Below are 25,491 nucleotides of genomic sequence, written 5' to 3'. Positions count from 1 at the left end.
GACGGTGGGGGGAGGGCCTGCTCCAAGCTCTCCCATCTCTGTACTCTGCATCCAGCAGTAACATCAAGGCAGACCCAAGGGACATTTACAAACCTGGAGGGAGGGGCATGGAAGGAGCTGGGGAGTGAGGGAGACACCCTGATAGCGGTGGGGCACTTGGTGGGGTCTCTCTAGAACTGCATTATTCTGTCTCATCCCCATCAGTGGGTATCCTCGGCATCTGGATCCCATTCCCCTATCTCCGCAGCCTCTCAGTTAGTCCAGAGTCTGAGCAAGGGCAGTCTAGAGGGCCCCTTGGCCAATGGGCAGGCTCCTTCCTCCTCCACCCCTCTCTGCTGTCCAAGCTGGGGACCTAAGTGGCTGCAAAAGCAAACACCGAAAGGGCAGGTTCAAAGGACAGATGGTGAGGCCACAGGGCCTGGTTATAGTGTCTGCCTTTTGTTTCTGGTGCCTTCCAGACTCCCAGGAGCCCAGACTGGCGCCTGGGCCAGGGAAAAAAAGACAATTATTTGTCCACTGTGGCCGGCTAGAGTGGGTGGGAGGCCCCCCACTCCCAACAGGAAGCACCGTTAGCAGCTGTTTGTGCATCCAGTGTGATATCTATATCTTTCACATATAAGCAAAACCTGTTTGTGTTTTTTTTCCTTACACACAGTAACACATTAGATATACTGTTCTGCAAGTTGCTTTGTTTTCACTTAACATTTTATCTTGCCAATCGATCGTTTCATATCAGTAGATAAACATCTCCTTTTTAAAAAGTGGCCACCAAAGTATTCCACCGTGTGGACTGTACCATCATTTATTTAACAAGCATCCTAGTGAAGGACATTTAGACTATTTACAAACTTTTGCTCTTAACGTCATTTCAGTCATGTGTGCTTAGAACTGCTTCATCAAAGAGTGTGTAGTTTGTAATCTTGTTAGCTATTATCAGAGTGTTGCTCATGAAAGCTGGACCAATGTACAATACCAAAAGCAATATATGAGGGGGTCTGCTTCTCCACTGCCTCACCAGATAACTAACAGTCTTCACACTTTAATTTTATCAATCTGATAGTAAACTTAAAAAGAAAGTTGATCAACTCTCCCCAGGTAAAACCACATTTGGCACTAATAAGGAATCTCTTCCTCTCCTTGATTCTTCGTTTGTTTCTTTTTCATTACACAATGATAAAAGGGTCAATCCACCAAGAAGACAAAGTAATACTAAACGCATATGCAGAAAACAACAGAGCTGCAAAATATGTGAAGCAAAACTGATAGAACTGAAAAGAGTAGGTAATTAATTTGGCAAATTGGATCAAGATTTCACAAATGTCGATATTCCTTAAGTAAGTAATTCTAATTCTACAAATTTATCTGAAGCCATAATGTATCAGATGGGGAGACATTAATGTGTTATTTATAATAGTGAAACTGAAACAAGAGGAGTTTGGTTATATAAAGTGTGCTACTTCCATAGGCTGGAATATTCTGCAGACAGAGAAACTGCGTAAGAGTTAAGAGCAGATTCTGGAGTTGGACTACCTGGGTTCGAATTCTAGCTCCTTTACTTATTAGCTGTGTAACTGTGGGCAAGTTATGTAAGCTGTCTGTGCCAGTTTCCTCATTTGTAATATGTGGAAAACCTACCTAATATTGTTAATGAGGATTAAGTGAGTTACTATTGACAAAGGACTTTGAATACAACTGGCATAAATTGAGAGCATTATGAAGTTAGCTCATGTGACATTAGGTGGAAGAAAGGAGGTATAAGGAAGTCTCTGTACGTATGATCTCAAATATGTAAAACGTGAATGTAATTGAAGAGAACAGAAGGAAATTTACCAAAATGGTAATAGTAATGATCTCTGAATTATTATAGTTTCTTTATACCTTTCTGTTTTCTACATTTCATACAATGTATCTGTTTAATAGAAAAAAGTTATTAAATTTTCAATGTGAGAAAATGGACTGGACAATGCTTTGTAACTTGGATAGCTTATGTGGAGGTGAAGTAGTTTTTGATTAGCACTAACCCTCTAAGTTGATATTATTATGATGATTCCCATTTTACAGTCAAGAAATATAAGACTCAGAGAGGTGATATGCTTCCCCAGGGTTCACAGCAGGTGTGTCAGAGATGAGGTAAGAGACATGAGAGGCAATGGGACAGGTGGAAATTATCTTGATCAGAGAAATGTGACAGTGAGGGGGGTGTGGAAATCACCTCTGAAGAAACTGGAAAATAAAGTATCTCACACAATACTGCACAGAATCAAATGGATTGTCATAAATTTTCAGTAGGATATTCTCACTAGGTTTATTCTGGAGCAGGAAACTTTTCTTCCAATGGTAATGAAATGTACATTTAAATTATGTATCATTTTCACTTACTAAATTAGCAAAAAAAAGAAAACAAGGATAATATAAATGATGATGAACACGCAGTGACTAACTCAAACTGCAGATGACTTTTAGAAAACAACATGTCAATAAAATCAGGAGGATCTTTAAAAGCACTTATGTCCTTTTTCTTTAAATTATTCCAAATTCTAGGATTTTTTTCCCCAAGGAAATGATCCAAAATAGGATAGAAAATTTTGCATGAATGAACAACTCGTACTTCTATTAGTGAAAAAAATGGAAAAACCCTATTATTCCATGAGAGTGATGTGATATATTCACTCCATGTGCCCTTAAAAAAATTATTCTCAAAAAAATTATCCTGAAACATATTCTCTTTTCTTGCTGGGGTTTACATGGGTGTATGCATTTGTCAAAATTTATCTAGATAATACTTAAATTCTGTACATATCATTGTATACAAATTATCCCTCCACTAAAAATGAAAAGAGGGTCACATATTGTATGATTCCGTTTATATGAAATGTCCAGAATAGGTAAAACCATCGAAATAGAAAGTACATTGTTTAGTGGTTGCCAGTGACAGGTGTGGGGGAAGAATAGAAATTGACTGCTCATGGGTAGAGAGTTTCTTTATGGGTGATGAAATGTTCTGGAATTAGATCGTGATGATGGCTGCACAATCTTGGTGACTATGCTAAAACTTCTGAATTCTACATTTTAAAATGGTGAATTTTATGGTATGTGAATTATATATCAAAAAAATGAAAAGGGAAATTATCCTCTTGTAGCAACATAAAAATTATATATAAGTATATATTATGTATATGAAATATATACATTAAAGATAAAGGTAATAGGAGAAAAAAGATAAATCTGGTAAATGGTGACAGCGCTGTGGGAGTAATGGGACAGGATCACATGGTTGTGTCTGACCTTCTGGTGCCCCATTTCCCATTCTCTTGGCCTCACCTGGCTCTCAGTCCAGACCTGCTGTGGAAACCAGTTCTGCACAGGCTCCTACTAGTTCTGTGCAGTGCATCCCCAGCTGTGCCTGCCCTAGGCCTGACCGACCAACCCCTTTAGCTCTCCTCCCAAGGCTTCTTGCTCAGGGCATTTATATATGTCACCTGGCAGCTCAGGATTGTGGAGACAGATTTGGACCTGCAGGGGTCATAAGCTGGTACATAAATATTTCTCCCTTTTCCCCACTCAAATGAATGGTACAAATGGGGTATCTGTGCACTAATATCGGGGTCTCCAAGTCCCATGGACACAGAGTTCCAGTAGAAGCAGGATGTGTGGAGTTCAGCAAGACTCAAAGCGAGTACAAACCAGTAAAAACCAGTAGAAACCGGAACTTGATTTCAACACAGAAAAACCTTATCAAGGGACCCTGTCATGTCTTTCTTACTCATGTTACTTAACTCTGTACTAGCCAAACACTTCCACTGAAAATGTAGAAGGAAAGGGAAAGACGGGCAAATCCATAGTTCCTTTTCCTTTCCGTCTTTCCTTACTCATCAGTAAGCTGAAGGCAGAGTGTTGATAAAATGCGCACATAACAAAAAGTAAAATGAAATTGTTTTTGTGCAGCGCTTCCTCTTTCCGGTGAGAATAAAACACATACGCGTGGACACTCTACGAAATACAAACTGTGTAATTTTGGCAATTCTACGTGAATTAAATGCTCTTATATTTACCTGTAAAACTGGCATTGAACAATGTAAAGATGAATGGCAAAATATAAAATTTTTTCTTTAGAGTGACATTAATACCACATTAAAAACATGCCAAGTCAAGAGAGAGACTGCAGAAGAGAAGGATAGCTCTATATTTTAGTACCTTTGATGGCACTTCCCTCCCTCCAACCCTGCTTTGTGAACAAGGGTCCTGCATTTTCATTTTGTAGTAGCCCCTACAAATTATGTAGCCGCCCTCACAAATTATGTAGCCAGCTGTGGGTACAGAGACACATTTCATTCAATTTCTCAGGCGGTTCCACAGTGGGATGGAGCTGCCCAGAGCAGTGGCCAGCCCAGTGATATGGTTGCCCCCTTGTTTTCCTTTCTCTGTTCTGCCCTCTTGTTCTCCCTCAGTCTGGATCCCTGGATCACACACCCTAGAGGTCTTACACTTAAACCGTTGTTGCAAGTTCTTCTTTCTATGAGACTCAGGCTAAGACAAGTGCTTTTCTCCCCCTCTATTTTCCGAATTTTCTGTATTAGAATGAAAAATAAATTTGATTTCATGTCAAAAAGCTAAAATGTAACGACATTCATTCATTCATTCATTCAATGAAACACACAACAAATTAAGCATCTACTATGTGCCAAGATGATTTTCCTAAAAACCCAAGGGACCAAAGCAGGGCTGACAACATTGCTATAATGGGAAATACAGCATCTCGGGTTGGGAGGGATTTCAGAACCCACTGAAGGCTTTACTCTCCCCACTGAGTCACAGAAAAAGAATATTAAAGAAAGCTACACTTTGGCACACCTGATTTTGTGGTCTGTGAAATTTGGACAGAGCAGTAGCTTGTCACACAGGGTCAGGAAGAACCTTCCAAGCAGAGGGAACAGCATGTGCAAAGGCCTTTGGGCAGGACAAACAAATGTTTATCTGAAATTGCTCATTCATTTGTTATTTTCTACCTGCTTTGAACTAGAATGCAAACACTGTGAGGGCTGTGTCTGGCTTGATTATAGCTGCTTTCTCAAAAGCTAGATCAGTGCCTGGCAGATAGCAGAACTTGATCAATACATAATGAATGAATAAATGAATGACTTCAACTTCTGGTCTTATTAATACTTATATTATTATTTTTTAAAATGAACCAGGGCCTGTGCTGGATCCTGGTGCTAAAGAGAGATTCCCCACCCACCTCCTAGTGGTATAAAACAATGTAGAGGGTACAGTGCTAGAGCTCACTAGGGGTTTTATGGCAGCATAGAGGGGGCATCTATTCTGGCCTAGGAGGGGGTCAAGGAAGGGCTGGGCCTTAAAAGACAAGTGGGACTTTGATAGGAAGACTGGGGTCAGGGAGCATCAAGGCAGAGAGAAGGGAGAGTATCAAGGCAGGAAAGAACATAGCGGGCATGGGTGAACCATCTGGAATTTTTGAGTTGCTTTAACGTGAACTGTGAGGTCAAAGAAACAAGGTGAGATGGATAAACAGGGACCACACAAGGGAGGGCCTTGAAGGCCAGACTAAGATGATTGTACCTCCTCCTGAGGCCAGCAGTCTCCAAAAGTTTTGTTCAAATGAACTTAATATATGCATATCAGTGAACAGGTACTTAGCTGATCATCTTCCAAAGCACAACATACACTGAGGATGGATTTTCATCATTAATTGGCACAGGTAGTGTCATTGTCCTTGTCATTCATGTTGTAAGGAATGTAATAAAATTTGAGGAAAAAACTGATCAAAAAGACACTTTATAGACCACTGCTTTAGGCAACAGGAAGACAATAATAGTTTTAAGCAGGAGGAAGCTATGGGCATAGTTTTGTTTTCAGATCACTCTGACTATAGACTGATACATTAAAACTAAGAATTCCTATTTATCAAAAAACAACAAGAAGACAGCCTATGGAATGGGAGAAAATATTTGCAACAGATGAGACTGACAAGGGCTTAATTTCCAGAATATATAAAAAGCTCATACAACTTAACAACAAAAAACCAAACAACCCAAACCAAAAATGGGCAGAAGACCTAAACAAGCAATTCTTCAATGAAGACATACAAATGGCCAATAGGCATATGAAAAAATGCTCAATATCACTAATTATCAGAAAAATGCAAATCAAAACTACAATGAGGTATCACCTCACACCAGAATGGCTATCATTCAAAAGCCCACAAACGATAAATGCTGGAGAGGCTGTGGAGAAAGGGGAATCCTCCTACACTGTTGGTAGGAATGCAGTTTGGTGCAGCCATTATGGAAAACAGTATGAAGATTTCTTAAAAGACTAAAAATAGACTTACCATAAGATCCAGCAATCCTACTCTTGGGCATATATGCAGAGGGAACCTTAATTCAAAAAAGATACATGCACCACAATGTTCATAACAGCACTAATTACAATAACCAAGACATGGAAACAACCTAAATGTTCATCAACGGAGGACTGGATAAAGCAGCTGTGGTATATTTATACAACAGAATACTACTCAGCCATAAAAAATAATAAAATAATGCCATTTGCAGCAACATGGATGGACCTGGAGAATGTCATTTCAAGTGAAGTAAGCCAGAAAGAGAAAGAAAAACACCATATGATATCACTTATATGTGGAATCTGGAAAAAAAAAAGACAAATTTATTTACAAAACAGAAACAGACTCATAGACATAGAAAACAAACTTATGGTTACTAGGGGATGAAGGGGGTGGGAAAAGATAAATTGGGAGTTCGAGATTAGCAGATACTAACTACTATATATAAAATAGATAAACAACAAGTTTATACTGTATATAGTACAGGGAACTATATTCAATATCTTGTAGTAACTTATGGTTAAAAAGAATATGAAAACGAATATATGTATACTCCTATATGACTGAAGTATTGTGCTGTACACCAGAAACTGACACAACATTGTAAACTGACTATACTTTAATAAAAATATATTAAAAAATAAAAATAAATTAAAAAAAAATAAAGAGGGTGAGAAGACAAACCACAAACCTGAAGAAGATATTTGCAATACATACAATTAGCAAAGGACCAGTACCCAGAATATGTAAAGAATTCCCATTAGTTGAAAAGAAAAACAAACGACCTATTTTTAAATGGGAAAAAGCATGAATGGGACTTTTTTTTAATGAGAAAAGACTCCTAGATGGGTTATAACATATGACTAGACGCTCAATCTCATTAGCAGTCAAAGAAATGCAAATTAAAACCACAATGAGATACCATTTTATACCTGCCAGACTGGCAAAAAATAAAGATGTGTGAACTCTGTATTTTCTGCTCAATTCTGTTGTGCACCTGAAACTGCTCTAAAAGAATAAAGTCTATTAAAAATAAAAAAGATATAAATTTAAAAAGCAACAACAAAAATAAATAAGTAAATAAATAAAATAAAATAAAATAAAATAACATATTGATAATAGGAAGTGCTAGTAAGGGCATAAAACAATTTTTATCCACTATTGGTGGGGGTATAGACTTATGCAACCACTCAGTTTCATATTAATCAGTTGTTGGACATAAGCATATCTGTTCAAGCAATTTGACTCCCAAATATATCTATATCTATATCTATCTATGTACATACACATACACACACATGCACAAGAATGTTAGAGCAGTATTTTTTGGAGTAGCAAAAAATTCAAACAACCCAATGTCCATCAACAATAGAATAAATAGATTATACAGAAATGAAAATAAATGAACCATAGCTACAGCATCTACCTGAATGACTCTCAAAAGCAAAGTTGAAAGAGAAAAGTAAGTTGCAGAAGAATATATACTGCATGATTTCATTTATATAAAGGCAAAACACAGCCAAAACTAAACAATGTATTGTTTAGGACAGTCATATAGGTAGTAAAGCCCATTAAAAAAAAGCAAGTGAATGGTTAAGATACTAATCGTTAATCACTGTAGCATTAACTCCAGGGTTGGGGAGAAGGGGCATGTGATTGAGAAAGGAAACAGGCAGCTTCCGTAGTAAGGCTGCATTTTATTCTATGAACACCTGGATATAAGTGGTCATAAGAGCCATAAGTGTGGGTGCTATGGCCCAGGAAGACGGAGCAGAGTAAGACAAAAAAGGAACATTAACATTGGAAGTCGCTAAAGAAGGAGAGGGAGTTGCTTAGGCCAGAGAAAGAACCCTGTGTACAATGGGAGGAGAGTCAGGAAAGCGGAAGCCAAGGGCACATGGTGTGCATGCAGTAGGGAGGTGTGTTGGGAGGCAGGCTGAGGCACATCTGAAGAATTCAGCCAGGTTCCCTGCTGACTGTGGCTGGAACACTTTCAGCAGAGACCTGGGGGTGGAGACCACACAGCTGAGTACTGAGTGGGAGGTGAGAAAGTGCAGACACAGAATGGGACATATCTGAAAAATTATGAGAAGAGGAGGAAGGAGATGAGATAGCAGCTGGGTGGAGGATGGGAGGTGGGGTTCCTAGAGAGATGTTAAAGGGTGGCCAATTAAAACCACAAGGAGATTTTCACACCCATCATTTTAACAAAAATGTATGTCACACTGACGAGTGTTGACAGGGACGTGGAGCAACAGGCAGTCTCAGACACTGCTGCTGAGAGGATACTTTGGAAAACAACCTGGCAATATTTAAGAAAGTTAGGTGGGTGAGGGTATAGCTCAATAGAACGCATGCTTAACATGCATGAGATCCTGGGTTCAATCCCCAATACCTCCTCTAAGAATAAATAATGAACCTAGCTACCTCCCCCTACCAAAAAAAAAAAAAGTTAAAAATGTGCCTTCCACTCAGAAATTCCACCCCTAAGTACACTTATGACCCAGGGACACCTACTTATGGGCACTAAGAGACAACGTTCATTGTTCTATGTACGCAGTAATGGCAGACTATACAACCTGAATATCAGCAAATAGGAGAACAGATTAAGTTAATCATGAGATGTAGACAATGAAATACTATACAGGAGCAAAAATGAACACATTCAAACTCTACGCATGACTCTTACAAATACAATATTAGCAGAAAAAAGCAAGTTGCAGCTAAGCAAAAGTACAGTATATAACCCTCATTTATATACGGGTTTTAAACACAGAAAGAATACTACGAAGGGGTTAACGATTTATACAGATGTAGCAAAAGTATAAAAATGCATACAAATTCACCTAAACTCAGGATAGTGGGAAGAGGGTAGGTCTCCGATGTGCTCGGTACCTGACATAGTGCAATTTTACTTATAATCTGTATGGTAGGTATCATTCTGTCCACTTTACAGAAGAGGAAATTGAGGTTCAGGGAAGTAAACTGGTTGGAATTTCAGTTTCACTCTGTTTTGACATCGGGTTCACTGGATGAACCAGTGAAGGAAAGATCGGCCTCGGGTTCGCTTTCAAGTCTCTCCCGAGCTCCCTTCGCAACCGGGTCGGGGAGGACGAGACCGCGTGGGATAGAAAACGGACTCAGCAGCGATCTAAGTCCGTTCCGGCCCCGCCCCCGTACCCTGGGCCCCGCCCGGATGGCGCAGCTCCAGCAAGACTCATGAATATGCAAGCCAGAGGAAGATATTTAAAGGAGCCGGCGCCACTCGCAGATCCTTGCCCGGCGCCACCCTCCCAGTTCCCGTTCTTAGCCGGAGGCCCAGCCTCTTTCGCCCGCGTCCATCACTCCGTACGGAAGCGCAGCCAACATGTCGGACAAGCTGCCTTACAAAGTCGGTGAGTTCTAGGGCGTGCAGCCTGCTGCGTCTGCTCTGCGCCCTCTGGGTTCCTGTCGGTGCGGTGGCCGCGGGGCCGACCCAGGGCTCCCTGGACCCCCTTGAATCGCTGGCACGGTGCGGTCTTACCCGCGCTAGGCCGCCTGGGGGTTGGAGTTCTCCCGCGGCCGCGAGCGGGTCTTCGGAGGCGGCCGCGGACTACAAGTCCCGGCATGCTCCGCAAGGCCCGGTGCAGCGGCGCGGGCTGCGGAGCGGCGAACTGGCGGCGTGTTCCGCACACAGCCGGCTGGGGCAGGCGGTGAACGCGCACCTAGTGGCGACTTGGGGCCAATGACACCTGCCGGGACCTACACCAGGGAGCCTGGATTCTGCCTCCTGGGCCTGGACCGGCTCCTTGGGCAACTCAGTAGTCCCGAACAAGTGCCCATCCCTCTCTGGGCCTCCCACATGGAGGGCGGGGGCCCTGGGGCCCCGAAGGGCATGTGTGGAGAGGCCTGGAGACTGAGCCCGAGGCCGGCACTAGTCCACTCACAAGGGACTTTGGGCTTGTTACTCAACGTCTGAGGTCACCCACCTGGCCAGTAGGGACAATCGTACAGAGAATCTCGAGGAAATTTTGGAGTGGTTAGAAAAATTCTCCCTGCTGTCCTGTGGATAGAAGCTGATACACGGGTAGTTTATTGGGTGTTTACTGTGGAATGGGCACTGCCTCCTACTTTTATTCTAGATTAACTCATTTTTATTCTTATGGCTTTTTAGGGTAGGGACTATTACTTTCTCATTTTACAGTGAGTATACTGAGACACAGGAAAAAAGATAACTTGCCCACCGTTTTACAGCTGGGAGGTGGTAGAGCAGGATATGAAACCAGGCCGTGCACACCTTTTCACCACTGTATATAAGTGAGCACAACTTGGAACAACCCTAATGAACTTTAAGCAAAAACCAGTTCAGGCTGGGTAGCAGTTTTTATAGCAAATTCAAGACACTATTAAACTTGAAGAAAGGCATCAACATTTATGGAACATTTGCTGTGTACCTGGGAATTTGCATTTGTTTACAGAACAATCTTTAGAGGTGGACTTTATTCCATTATACAGAGGAAGAAACCAAAGCCCTAATAGGAAGTGACTTGGAACGATCTGTGGAAGTAGTAGCTTATCAATAGTAGTTTATCAAGTAGCAGACCAGAGTAGACTGTTGTCCCTATTGTGTGTATGAAACTGAAGCCCAGAAAGGTTAAGTCAAGGTTACATCAGTGGGAGAGCTGAAATGGGGGCTTGTCATATTGTGGAGAGATAAGATGGGTCAGGGTTTGAGGGATTTGGGTTGTGGGGAAGGAGATAAGTCTCCATTTGGAAGTGGAGGAGCTCGGCTGGGTAGGCTTGCCATCAAGGAAGGGCGTACTGGGCCAGAGCTTGCCATACGGCATCTTTAATTCTCAGGGTTCATAGGAAGGTTAGGGATGATTTCCTACCTTACAGATGAAGAAACAGGCACAGGGAAAGTTTTGCTGTTATTCCTCTTAGCTCATCCTGGGACAGGTCTTACTGCAACCTCTGCAAGTCCTCAGCTCCCCTGGGCACCAAAACCCTCAAGAGTTTGGAACTCCAGACCTTCTTGTGCCCTTGGACGTGAGGGATCCATGAAAACTTAAGGGCTGGCACAGCTGTCCTGAGGGCAGTGAAAGAGTTCTTTTTAGCTAGAGGGACAGGTGGTGGTAGAGGGGATGGAGCTTAGCAGGATAGGACAGAACCCACTGTTCACAACTGTTGGGCTCCTCCCAGGAGCCTTTTGGCTCTATCCCCACCCGGCCACCAGTCCCACCTCTGTCGTCAACTGGCTTTGGGCAAACTGTTCTCTGGGCCTTTTCCTCATTGGTAAATGCTGGGAACTGGACTAGGTTCAGATTGTTTCTTTTTTGCCACCCTTGTCTTTTGCCAGCCCCTTTCATGGGCCATCTCTCATTCAGTCTTAATAACAGGTATGGTTAGTACCTGACCCCTTTGCTGTGCCAGGCCCCGGTCACTAGAGATGCAAAAGTGACTCAAGGATGAGGGTGGGACAGACATGCATATGTAAAATGTAGTAGTGTTGTCTCCATTTTCTACATGAGGAGATCTGCCCACTTCTCTGTCTCCATGGCCACCACCCCAGTTCTGGTCTCCCTAGGTCTCTTGCTCCATAGGTACATGGAATAATCAGAGGGGTCTTTTTGAAAGACAAGTGGGCATGATACTTCCCTCTGTAAAACTTCTGTAAGCTTCCCACCTCATTGGGAATAAAATTCTAATCCATCATCTTACTCCATCTACTAGAGTCACCCTGGCACATTCTCTGTTCCTCCAGCAGCAATATACTAAGTTCCTTTTAGTTTCTGGGTTTTTGTTAAGTATCTACTGTGTGCCAAGTACTGTATCAGGTGCTTTGGGTGGAGCCCTCCAGGCTAGAGAACTGCTTGGGTTAAAGCCCTGAGGTGGGAATGAGTTTAGCTCACCTGAAGGCAATAAGGAGGTTCATGTGGTTGAGTGAGGGGGAGAAAGAGGTGAGGAGGTGGGGGAGAAGGGTGGGCAGTAACCTGGGCCACCCTAAAGCCAGGTGAGAAGTTAGAATTTTATTCATGGTTAAGGGGAAGCCATTGGAGGTTGGTTCAGTTTTTACTTTAGGAGAAGAATGGAGGTTCTGTAATTTAAAAGCTTGTTTCTCTGGATTCTGTGGGGAGAATAGTATGTGAGAGCAGGGAGACCAGCGAGGAGGCTACCTCAGTGATCCAGGGTGGTGCAATGCTGTTGGATTGCTTGTACTTGGGATATTGAGCCAACGATGTGCTGATGGGTTGGAAGGAGGTGAAAGGGGAAAAGAGGAATCAAGAAATCATAAGTTTTTGGCTGGAGTAGCTGGTCAAATGGTGGTTTCATTTCCTAACGTGGGAAGATTGCAGAGAGTAACAGATTTGGGGGTGAGGGCAAGGAGTCATGAGGGCTCAAACTTGACACATAATGTAGTTGGGCATCCAAAGGGGGATGCTGAATAGGCAGTTGGATTATATGAGTCTCACGTTCAGGGAAGGAGTTTACGCTGGAGATGAATGTGTGGGAGTCACTGCCGTAGAGAAGGTATTTCAGGCCATAAAATGGGATGAGCTCATCTGGTAGGAGAGAAGAGGGCGATGATGGAGCCCTGAGGGCTTCCAAACTTTACTCTGTTACAGGAAGAGGAGGTAGGAAGGTAGGAAAACCACAGAAGGATAGGCACAGAAGCCAAGCAAAGGAAGGGTTTCAGGAGAGAACAGTAAGTATTATTTGTGCTGCAGGAAGAAACATAAACGTAGATAATTGACCATTAGTTAGATTAGGCCTTACAGAGACCTTGAGAAGAGCAGTTTCAGTGGAGTAGTGAAGTCATCTCTGAAGTTGCTTAGATGTACAGTAGGAAGCGGACTTAGTTGGTTTTATTGTTTGTTACTATTCTCTACAGTCCTTTGCCTCCCACCCACCATCCCCTTGGGGTGACTGGCAGAATTTATCTCCCCTAAAGATAAAAATCGCCAGGAGCTCCAGGCCCCATCCTAGACCTCTGAATTTAATTTTCCAGAGGATATTTATAAGCATGCCAGATGACTCTTATCAGGGAAGTTTGCAAACATTGACCTAGGAATTGACCTTGAGAATGGGCTAGCGTGGCAGGGAGGAAGGGAGAGATTATTAGAGGAGTAATATTCATTGTACTACACCATTTTATGTAAGGGATTTGAGTATCCATGGATTTTGGTATCCACAGGGACCCATGGAACCAATCCCCTGCAGATGCTGAGGGATGATTGTATTGAGATAGAGAGCTCATTATAGTATCCTTTCTTGCCCAAGAATTTGGACAAATTTGAGACATCTGGGGTGGCAGACAGAGGCCAAAATATAACTTTAATTACTAATAACACCGAAGCCAGAGGATGTAGATGAGTGTCAAAGTCCAGTGGTCATGCTAACTGAACCCCTAAATTCAGCAGCTGACCCACCAGTTACAGGCATGGTGGGCCTGGGTAGGTTCCTCTGTGGAAGAACATGTTTCCTGCAGGCAGGCAGGCTACTGCTTGCTTGCAAAGGAAGGGAGAGCTGAACTGAGCATGCCCAGTTTCTTCCTCCTAAGTTTACTAATCAGACAAGTCACTCCACCTCCCCTGGGGCAGAGAGACGCCAGGAGTGTTAGTTATACAGATGATTTCCCTCCATATGGAGAGAAACATCAGGAGTGAAGAAGCAGTTTAATGTCTTCAAGGAGATCAAGGAACTGTGTCAAGTCCAAGGTGTTAGATTACATCATTTATGAGTGTTGAAGTCACCAAGATTGATGACTTGGAAGATGGAGAGCTAGGAGTTAAAATATTTAGGAAACGAGGTTGGTAGGTTGTGGCAGAAAGGATAGTGGGAAGTATATAGGCTGATAGCTGTTTTTTAGGGGAGCACTTACCTGTGTTGTAATATTCATGTACCTGTGTGATTCTTTGATTAAATGTGTTTTCTCACAAGGCTATAAGCTGCGGTTAGGCAGGGACCATGTACTTTGTTTTTTGGGTTTTTTTTTTATTGCCCTGGCTCTATAAATCCTTGTTGAATGAGTACAGCGACCAGATCACCCAGCCTAGTGTTTCGAGTCCACAAATGGATGAGTGCCAAGAGACGGTGCTTCGTGGTTGGTGGGATGAGGTGGCTCACGATCTCCCATTCATCCTGCCCCTGCAGCTGACATCAGCCTGGCCACCTGGGGACGCAAGGCCCTGGACCTCGCAGAGAATGAGATGCCGGGCCTGATGCGCATGCGGGAGTTGTACTCGGCCTCCAAGCCATTGAAGGGCGCCCGTATTGCCGGCTGCCTGCACATGACTGTGGAGACAGCCGTCCTCATTGAGACCCTCGTTGCCCTGGGTGCTGAGGTGAGGCCCGTAGCAGCTCCTTGTGGAGCGGGGAAGTCCAGTCTTGTGCCCCATCAGGCCCAGTAGGGGTTTTAGCTCCAGCCTTGTCACAGTACCTCTCAGTCCTGTTTGTGGTGACTTCTGCAGATTTTCTCTCTAACTGGGAAGATAGGGTCTGACTACCTCCAAAAAACGTTCTCCTGACTGAGGAGCTCTGGTAGGAAAAGCTCAACTCGAGAGTCCTATTGAATCATCTAAAGATGGCTCTCATTGGCTCTCTCTGGGTCATGTGTCTGCCCTTGGCGAATCATGGCTGCCAGAAGGATGGTGGGCTCTGATTGGTTCATCCTGGGTCATGTGTCCCAATGAGCTATACCCTCCCCGCTCCAAGCAAGATCTTAACCTAAGAGGGGGCAGGGCAGAGCAGTCAAAACCACCAAAATAGAGTCGGGAGGGTATAGCTCAATTGGTAAGAGTGCTTGCTTAGCATACATGAGGTCCTGGGTTTAATCCCCAGTACCTCCGTTAAAAAATAAATAAACCTAATTACCTACCCCCACAAAACAAAACAAAACAAAACAAGGACTGTCAGGTGGACTGGCTATTTAAAATTACGCTGAAGACTTTAAAAAACAAAAATAAAAAAAGGAGTACACCACGGCTCAGTCCTTGGACTTCTTTCTTTTTAACACTCACACTCTTAGTCATCTGATTTTATGGCTTTAAATACTGTCTAAATTGTGATGATGCCCAAATATGTGTACTAGCCTGGACTTCTCCCCAGAACTCTATACCTGTATATCCAGCAGCTGGTGTGTCATCTCCACTTGGAAATCTAATTGACATCTCAGCCTCGACATGTCTGAACATATTCATGATTTCCCACTTCTTCTTGCAGTCTTCTCCACGTAAGCCAGTGCAAACTCAAGCCTTCCAAGTTGTCTCAGTTCAAGAACTGAGGTCGTCCCTGACTCCTCTTTTTCTCTCACTCCACCAGCTAATCCTGCGGCAAATCCTGTCAGCTCAGCCTTCAGAATATACCCATCATCACCTCCACAGCTATAGCTGTATTTCTTTTTGTTTTGTTTGTTTGTTTTTATTTTTTTGTTTTTCCCTTGATTTTTGTATGTATGTATGTATGTATGTATGTATGTATTTATTGTATTTCTTGTCTGAACTCTTACAACAACTTCTTCACTTATCTCCTTGCTTTCTTATGGAGCCTTTCCCCTACAGCAGAGAGCTATGTTTTAAAACATGAGTTGGGTCTTGTCACTGCTCTAGCTCCCATCCACTCACCAGGGTCCTCAGCCTGTGGTCACAGAATCGGCTGGATATAGATCCAGAGCCACTTGCCCCTAGCTCCAGGGCTTTTTTCTGGTGACCTTGGTCTTCTGAGCTGTCTGTGATAAACCTTGTTTTGCTGGCTTTTTCAGGTGCAGTGGTCCAGCTGCAACATCTTCTCCACCCAGGACCATGCAGCAGCTGCCATTGCCAAGGCTGGCATTCCAGGTGAGTCCTGCTTGTTTCTGGGGGATGTGAGAAAGCATGAAGGGACTCTGCTTTTTTCTGTTTTCTTCACTAACTTCTATTGCTACAAGCTTTCCTATGACAGGGGAGAGGAGTCATAGCCACAGGATCCTAGCCTAGTGACCCATTGGAAAGAGCTTTGTTCAGTGGTCATCGAAAATTCTATTGAAGGCACTTACTGGCCCAATTCAAGTCATGTGGCTAGGAAGGGTGAGATCTAATGATTGGGAACCATGTGATGTTGAAAAGAGGGAATTCCTTAAAGGAAGGATGTGTGTCTGTTTTCAAAAGAATCAAGGAGGCATTCTGGGCAGAAAAAGAGCCCTAGAGATATATTCCATAGGACCTGATGGTCTAGGGTGCTGGGGAAGGACCAGGACTAAAGAGGAAGGACTTTCTTACAAGTTGCTGGAGAAACGGGCACTTATTTGCCTGGGCTTGGAGAGGGAAGTGGTTACTCCTGATGATGATGAAATAGGATGTCCATAGTTCCTTCTAACTTACTATAGGTAGAGGGTAGAGAGTAAGCGAGGACCTCTGCAGAGACTGACCCAGGCTGGATTGGCATGTCCCTAACTCCTCAGCCTTGTTTGGGTTCCATGGCCTTTTTCTGGGAAAGGCCTTGTTTTTAAGACCATTGTCTGCCCCAGTTTGGGGGAGGGGAAGCTACCCTGCTTGGCAGGTGGCCTTTGCTCACAGGAGGTTCATGGGAGCCCCACATCTGTGTCCCGGTTGTACCATATGTTGGGAGGAGCCTGGGCTGGCAGTCAGGAGCCCTGGATTCTGAGGCCTGCTCTGGAATGCTGTGCTGAGTGACCTGGGCACATCTTAGCTCCTCTCTGGGCATCTATAACTGATAATGATAGTAATGCCTGCCTTACAGGGTTTCTGTGAGGAAATACAAGAAGTGTCTGAAGCAATTAGAGTAATGTCTAGCACAGAGAAAATGCTGGTTCATACACGGTAGCTGCTGTTAGTAGTTTTTTGGCCAGACTTTGCCTAGGATAATCCACACAGAGACTGCTGAGCCATCAAATCCTTTCAGTGCGGAATAAATGAGAAATCTTGTCCCATGCTCCCTGTCCCTGCAGCACCCTCATGCCAGCAATAGGGATTGTGGGTAGGAGCCCTAGTCACTGGGTTGGGGCCAGAGAGAAGGGGGTAGGAAAAGAAATTGTTTCCAGATATCTATATCTGTACATGGCTTCTGTCTTTCTTAATTCACACTAATTAATTCATACATGAAGAAACTGAGGTTCAGAGAGGTGAAGTGATTTTCCCAAAGTCATACAGCTGCAAAGTGCAGAACCAGGATTTGTACTCAGATTTCTGTGATTCCAAGTTGTGTTCTTACCACTGCTGAGTCCTCAAAGGGGCTAGAGGTGGCTGGGGATTGGAATTAAGAATGAGATAATAGAGGCTCTACTCAGGTGGTTCCCTGGAGCAGGTGCCAGTGGGGAAGGCCAGGCCCTGATGTGCCACTCACTCTTTAGTGTATGCCTGGAAGGGTGAAACCGATGAGGAATATCTGTGGTGCATTGAGCAGACTCTGTACTTCAAGGATGGGCCCCTCAACATGATTCTGGACGATGGTGGTGACCTCACCAACCTCATACACACCAAGTACCCACAGCTCCTGTCAGGTGAGTAGGATGGGTAGATGGGCTGGCTGCTGGTCTAAATGGGGCTTGCTTGCCCACATGAAAGCAGCAGGCCTGGCAGGACTCCAGTGCCTCAAGCAGCAGATTCTGTGGAAGACAGGAGGACAGCAGGCTCCTGTAGGTGTGCTGTGCCTCCTGACTTCTGATGGTGCGGGGCTCGCGTGGCGAGGGGAGGCCTGGCTGATATGATGGTCCAAGGGCAAGCATAAAGCCAGGACTGGGAACAACTAACTGGGAATGAGTCAGCTTTGTTAAAAGGAGGGTGGGGAAAAAAATAAGGGGTGGTGGTGTAGTGAGTGCAAAGGCCCTGAGGCAAGAAAGGATAGACTATCAGGTAACAAAATTAGCTAGCATGGCAGCTTCCTTCACTGTGGAGGCTGGAGCTTTAGTGAAGACCAGATGTGTGAAGATTTAACCGACCAAGAGAAAAGACCCTAAGAGCAAAGGAAGGTAATTAGCCAGTATTGAAAAGCTTTCTCTGAAAATACGCATGTTAAAACTGGCTGCTGGCCTGGTGATGGTGGTGACTCCTCCCTCATTGCTGGCCTAAGTGACTGGGTGGGCTGTGGTATCAGTTACAGAAGTGGGAACCCAGAAAGAGGCAGCTTTAGGAGGCAAAGATGAGGAATTTGAGATCAGACGGCCCTGAGGCTCCTGGGGTCTCCTCCCAGAGGCCCTCCATCCGTTGGGCAGCCCCTTCTTGGCCTGAGGTTCACCTCTTTCCCTCTTATTCAGGCATCCGAGGCATCTCTGAAGAGACCACAACGGGAGTCCACAACCTGTACAAGATGATGGCCAACGGGATCCTGAAAGTGCCTGCCATCAATGTCAACGACTCTGTCACCAAGGTGAGCCTGAGGGGCAATGATGGCTCCAGCTGTTGTTTACCAGAGCAGCTCAGGAGTAGGCCCCTGAAGAAAGTCCCCTGGAAAGGCTGCAGGCTAGGGGGTTAGCCCTCATTTGAGGAGGAAGGGGATCGTAGACTGAGGGTGATAAGTTCATGAATGAGGCAAAGAACTATATAGTGAGCCTCAGTGAAGCTTTGAAGTGAAGGAGATTCTTTGACTGGGTGATCTCTCATAGTAGTTGATCCTCGGGAAGTCTTCTGGACTGGCAGAAAAAGACTAGGGGGAAAGTCCTGGGTTTGATGGGGGCAAGGGGCATATGAGCACTGTAGCTGGTGGGGAGAAGTCCCAGGAGGTGATCAGCCCAAGGCCCATCAGGCTGAGATGTTGAGAGTGGGTGAGGCCCCAGGGCCTTGCCTGCCCCCGACACCCCCCATCCCCTCTCCTTTCAGAGCAAGTTTGACAACCTCTATGGCTGCCGGGAGTCCCTCATAGATGGCATCAAGCGGGCCACAGACGTGATGATTGCGGGCAAAGTGGCAGTGGTAGCAGGCTATGGCGACGTGGGCAAGGGCTGTGCCCAGGCTCTGAGGGGTTTTGGGGCCCGCGTCATTATCACGGAAATCGACCCCATCAACGCACTTCAGGCTGCTATGGAGGGTATGACAGGGCGAGGATTGGCTGTCAGCCACTGGGGCCAGAGGAGGGGTAAGGTCATTTTGGATGACCCACAGACACTGTCTCTACACAGGCTATGAAGTGACCACCATGGATGAGGCCTGTCAGGAGGGCAACATCTTTGTCACCACCACGGGCTGTATTGACATCATCCTTGGCCGGTAGGTGCCAGGTTGGGGGGGTCCCTGGGAGTGAGGGAGGGGGCAGCTTGGGGCTGCTCTTTATCTTTGACAGTCTCTCATGGGCTGGGGTCCCCCACAGGCACTTTGAACAGATGAAAGATGACGCCATTGTGTGTAACATTGGACACTTTGACGTGGAGATTGATGTCAAGTGGCTGAACGAGAACGCCGTGGAGAAGGTCAACATCAAGCCTCAGGTGAGAAGCCCCGCCCTGTTGGCAGGTGGAGCGCCAAGCGGGGCATGCTCATGGGCTGGCTGCAAGGAGGGCAGATGACCTGAGGCTCTGGCAACCTGGGCAATGGATGGGGGAGGAAGAGGGCCTGGTTTCAGGGCTACTTAAATTGGAATCTCGTAGTGAGGCCAAGGAATCCCCATTTTTTAAAGCTCCCAGAATGATTCTGATGTGCAGCCAAGGTTGAATTACCACTGCATGCAGCTTTTTACTGAGCATGGTGATTGAGAACATGGGATCTGTCCTCAGACTGTCCAGGCTCAAATTGCAGCCACTTCACAATGTGTAGCTCTGGACAAGTGACTTAACACTTTAAACTTCAGTTTATTTATCTGCGAAATGGGGAAAATAGTAGTAAATGGCTAATAAATCATAGGGTTGCTAGTAGGTTTAAATGTGATAATTATTTACACACACACACACACACACACACACACACAAACACAGACATACATGTGGTTATGTGTATGTTCTTAGGCCGGGGCACATGCCAGTAATAATAATGATAACATTAGCGAGTACTTAGTACTTAAACTGATTATCTTGCACATGTCAGCTCTTTAAATTCTCATAGCAGCTATGAGATCTGCAGCTCAGAGTTGCTTAATAAATACTGGCTCTGATTAATTGTGTATGCCAGGCCCTGTGCTGGAGGTTGTTCTAGGGCAGTCTGGGCTCTTCATGGGCAGTGCTGGATGCAGGGAAGCGTGCTGGACGAGAGGGTGGGATGAGGGCAGGGGTGGGCACTGGGAGCAGTGCCCTGCCAGCCCTTACCGCTGCTCTGCCCACTTGCAGGTAGACCGCTACTTATTGAAGAACGGGCGCCGCATCATCCTGCTGGCCGAGGGCCGGCTGGTCAACCTCGGCTGTGCCATGGGCCACCCTAGCTTTGTGATGAGCAACTCCTTCACCAACCAGGTGCTGGCGCAGATTGAGCTGTGGACCCACCCAGACAAGTACTCTGTCGGAGTCCACTTCTTGCCCAAGAAGGTGGGTTCCTACCTCCACCCCAGGCCAAGGGCCATGTGTCCAACCCTATGTGCTCCATGCAGTGCTTGCCAGAATTCATAAAGTGCTCGCCTCTCTACTCTTGAAGACCTTCACAAGGTCCTCCACGGTGCAGAAATCATCTCTTTATTTAACAGAGGACAAAACTGAGGCTTCATGCAGGGAATAACTCCCAGAGCGGCAGGGCTGGGTGGTGAGGCGAGCACGGGCTTTGGGGTGAGACATCCAGGTTTGAATCTCAGCCTTTCTTAGAGGCTGTGTAACTGGGGCAAGTTATTAACTTCTCTGTACCTCCATTTCCTTATCTGTAAAATGAAGGTACTAGTACCTCCTTTAAGGATGGTGAGGATCTCCCTAGATCATGGGTCACAAACCCACATGGCCACAGCGATTGGGCAGTTGAATGGGCTGACCTGTGTCCTGGTGAAGGGGTTGGCTGCCTGTCATAAACCTGGGCCCAATGGACCAGAGCTCCTGACATTTCAAGAGAAACCAGATACCAAGATCTTCATGTGAAATACTCAATTTTCAAATGTAAACAGGTGGGTCAACTTGGGCATGTTTATAAGCTGAATGCAGCCTATAGCCTGCAAGATTATGGCCTTGAAATGAGATGATGCCACTAACACACTGAGCATGGCACCTGACATGCTGTGAATGTGTGGTCAGGGTAACCATGACATAAGGTCCTCTGATAGCAAATTCAGCACTCTTCCTGACACCCCATACAATGTGCCCAACCCCCAGGTCAGAGTGCTATATTTTAGTCTTGGCTCTTTTTGCCAGTGTCATAGGTGACCTTGGTCTTTCTATGTAGCCTGACTGGACCTCAGTTTCCCTGTCAGCTAAATGGTAAGAGTAGCTCTTGCTTCTATTGGAGAGGCAGTGATGGAGTCTCCATGTGATTCCTCCCACCTTTTGTAAAGCTGGTTCTGCTAATTGATAAGAACTAGGAAGAGGCTGGGTTGTCTGTCCCCAGAGCCAGTGAACTCCCTTCTCTCTAGTCTTCGTAAGGCACTATCTTGCCTGACCAGATGTTTCACCTATAAGGGCCTATCCTGTCCTGTGCAGCCTGCCAAGTCCCCATTATTGTTGTGGGATTAAGAAAAGTCTCACTTGACCTCTATCTCTAAATTGGAGGAAATATGGCTATTATGAATATGGTGAGAAATTGGGCAGGCCTTTGAAATGAGGCCAGGGTTGGAAGTGAAATGTCAGAGATCTCACCTCCTACCTCAGCACCTGGCCCCTTCCTTATCTTCTTCCTCCATCACTGCCAAGACATAGATTGGAGACAGGCTTCACATCTCACATGCGATGTGTGAGCAATGGATTAGGAACCTTGGTTAACAATAATGGCAGAGAGAGCAGCCACTTGTTGAGGTACCTACTTGAACCAAGCACTCCTGAATATCACTGATCTTTGTAATGGTGTGAGAGATCCATCCTACAAATGAGGAAACTAAGGTTCAGAGTTGCCCCCATAGCTGTAAATGTTGGGCCAGGAGTTGATCCCAGTTCTGTCTATTCAAGTTGTTAACTCTTATGACACACTACCTTCTGGGTGCAGGGTGGGGAGAAGGAAAGGTGCTCTGGGCTAGGCTTTGGAGACCTTTGTTCTGCCTCCAGAACTGACATGGACTTGGGGCTGGGCTCTGCTCCTGCCTTTGGTTGCCTCTCCCCAGTTTCTTCATCTATTAAATAGAAAAATAAACCTTGCCCTTCTTAGGGGCTTTTGTGAGGCTCTGATGAGACAGTGGATGTGAAACCATTTGGGAATGTAAAGCTTTCTGGGCTGGGCTGTGGCTAAAGGCTCTTGTGTCATCATAAGATGGGACTTGGGACCTAAGGGTAGAGAGAAGCCCCATCTAGAGATGGATACTGAGAAAATGAGGGCCCCACGTAGAGCTGATCCTTCTCTTTTGCCCTTCTTTCCAGGCCCCCTTTATGCATTCAAGATTAGTCAGACTTAGGAATTGGCCTTATCTAACTCCAGCCTCTGTCCTCCTTGGTCTTTGTTTTGCCTTTTCAGAGCTGCCTTGTAGGCCATAATTTGAGACAAGTTATGGGGCTTTGGAGCCAGATGGACCCTGGGTGTTCAAATCCTAGCTCTGTCTTTAACTAGCTTTGTGACCTTGGGCAAGTGCAAGTCATTCCATCTTTCTGAGCCTTGATTTCCACATTTGTAAAAAGGAGATGGCAATTTTTTTTTTTTGTTAGTCATGCTCCTTTTGGTGGCAAGTGGTCAATAGAAACCCTGTTCAAACTAGTTTATGAGTTATCTGTTATAGCAATTTAACATCAAAACTTACTGGGTTAAAACAAAGAACGTTTATTATTTCAGTTTCCATGGGTCAGGAATTTGAGAGCAGCTTAATTGTGACTTGAGGTCCTTCATGATGTTGCAGTCAAGATGTCAGTCAGGGCTGCAGTCAACAGAAGGCTTGATTGGAGCTAGAAGATCTACTTCACATCACTGTTGGCAGGAGGTCTTGGTTCCCTGCTACATGGGTATCTCCATAGGGCTGCTTAAGTTTCCTCAAGAGATGGCAGCTGGCCTCCCCCAGATCCAAAGGGAGAGCAAAGGAGGAAGCTGAAGTGCCTTTTAGGACCTAGCCTCCAAGTCACACACCATCACTTCTGCTTTATTCTGTTCGTTAGAATTGAGTCACTCAAGAGGCTCCACCTCTTGAAGGAAGTTTTATGAATTTATAGACAAGGAATTTAAGGATGTATTTTGAAACAACCACAACCAGTTTAATATAAAAAGGAACTCTCTGTTGGTTCTCTAATGGAGGAGTGTAAAATTCAGACACTGGATCAAGGGGTTCATTGTTATCAGAGCTCTGTTTTTCTGTGTCTCTTGGCTCTTTTTTCCCCTATATTCACTCATTGTCAAATAGACTTGCCACTGGTGACCTGAGACTGATAGCTTCCCTGTTTAGGAATCCTGAGAGCCCCTGTCATAAAAATATGTCTTGTCCATAGATAAATTCCAGAGAAGCATTTGGTTAGCCACTTAGGTTGGTGGAGGATAAGGAAGGAAATATAATTGATGGTCCCACCAGGGCTACTTGGAGAGGAGGATTTAGCATGGTTCTCCCTTGAGGAAGGGGAGCTGAGCAGCCAAAGACCAAACATCCACTGGAGGCTGGCTGTAAGGATAGAATGAGGTAATACGCATAACGCTCTGGCAGGTAACACAAAACAATAGTTCTTGCCTCTTTTGGCAGCTGGATGCAGATAAGGGATCCCAGATCACGGTACTCATTCCAAGTTTTCCTATTTTTCTTCCCAGCTGGATGAAGCAGTGGCTGAAGCCCACCTGGGCAAGTTGAACGTGAAGCTGACCAAGCTGACTGAGAAGCAGGCCCAGTACCTGGGCATGTCCCGTGATGGTCCCTTCAAGCCTGATCACTACCGCTACTGAGAACCAGGCCTGCCCTTTGCCTTCTAGCTGCTGTCTTTGCCTGGGTCCCACCTCTCCTCCCCGAGAGCAAATGGCACCAACTTTGAGATTGGTTTGATAATGTTCCCCCAGCGACTCCCTGGGGCTGGGTCACTCAGTCTTTGGTCTATGCTGCATCCCTCATACTGTTCCAAGTGTGGCTGGGGGAATTGAGAAATCCCTACTCAAGCCCTGGTCATGATGGAGGTACAACCCATGAGCTCAGGGGTTTTGGAACTGCTCACTCAGCTCTTCCTTAGGCTGGAAGTTGGCAGTGGTGGTCACAAAGCCCATGCACTTTACCATCCAGGCCCTCACTTGGCCTATGGACTTTATACCCATGTTCTTGGTTTACAGGTTCATTGGTTCCTTAGCCCATGACAGATGGAAAGGAGCTATGTCAAAGGGTGTGGAGGAACTGTTGGAGTTTGAATGCTCTTGAGAGCCTGGCTTAGTGCTCAGCATTTTTTTTTTTTAAACCTCAGAACAATGAGGTTGGTACTTTTAGTCCCTGTTTTACAGGGGTTGGAATATATTGTTAAGGGATAGCCAAGAAAGGGCAAGAGAAGTGACAGCCAGAGGTTAAGAGGGGCCAGAGGAACATAAAAGTAGCATAGATCTGCCATCACATTGTAACTTGATGGTTCCTATCACAACCCTGGGTCAAAAGAGATAATTTGGTTTATAATGTTTATATATTGTTTATAACGTTAAAAGAGAGCAAGAAGGTGGGTTAATAAAAATTTTGGTGCCTAAAAGAATTTTGAGCCTTTATTTGATAGGTAATCCACTACCAACAATGTATGGCTTGAGCCAAGGGGGTAATAGTCTTATGTGCTGCAGTATGAAGTATAAGGGCTGCAGGCAAACCCTTGGGCTTGGAAGGATGGGTAATGTGAAGAGAGAATTCTCAGGTTTATCTTTTGTAAACAGCCTGTTTTTTTTTTTAACCCAATCTAAGACTCAGGTGAATTTAACCCATTTATATTCATTGTAATCTGTTTGTATTTATTTCCTCTACCTTATTCTTTTTTGTTCCAGTTTATATATATATATATATATATTTTTCCCCATTTCCACTTTAGATCAATCCAGTGCTCTTTGGGAGACTCTTATTAATTGAGCATCTACTGGGTGCTAGGTGCTTTATAGGAAGGTAGGTGGGAAGTTGGGCTTTCTCTTATTTGCCTAAATGGTCATTCACTGGACCCCTGGAAATCAAAGGAAAATAAGAACCCACCT

At 44.9% G+C, this 25,491-nt stretch overlaps 1 protein-coding gene across 1 annotated transcript; it reads left to right on the top strand.

Annotated features, from left to right (window-relative positions):
* The first annotated feature begins 9,599 nt into the window (after nt 1-9,599).
* On the top strand, nt 9,600-25,010 carry AHCY (adenosylhomocysteinase). The gene is made up of 10 exons (XM_006202631.3): nt 9,600-9,756; nt 14,495-14,685; nt 16,101-16,176; nt 17,688-17,837; nt 18,591-18,703; nt 19,153-19,360; nt 19,452-19,539; nt 19,640-19,757; nt 20,589-20,783; nt 24,100-25,010. Exons 1-10 carry the CDS (start codon nt 9,729-9,731, stop codon nt 24,229-24,231), a joined length of 1,299 nt encoding a protein of 432 aa, XP_006202693.1. The 5' UTR covers nt 9,600-9,728; the 3' UTR covers nt 24,232-25,010.
* Nucleotides 25,011-25,491: the final 481 nt, after the last annotated feature.

This window comes from Vicugna pacos, chromosome 19 (genome assembly GCF_048564905.1).
Source record: "Vicugna pacos chromosome 19, VicPac4, whole genome shotgun sequence".
Taxonomy (NCBI): domain Eukaryota; kingdom Metazoa; phylum Chordata; class Mammalia; order Artiodactyla; family Camelidae; genus Vicugna; species Vicugna pacos.
The sequence above is the reverse complement of the archived record's forward strand: the minus strand, read 5'-3'. Positions and strand labels throughout refer to the sequence as shown.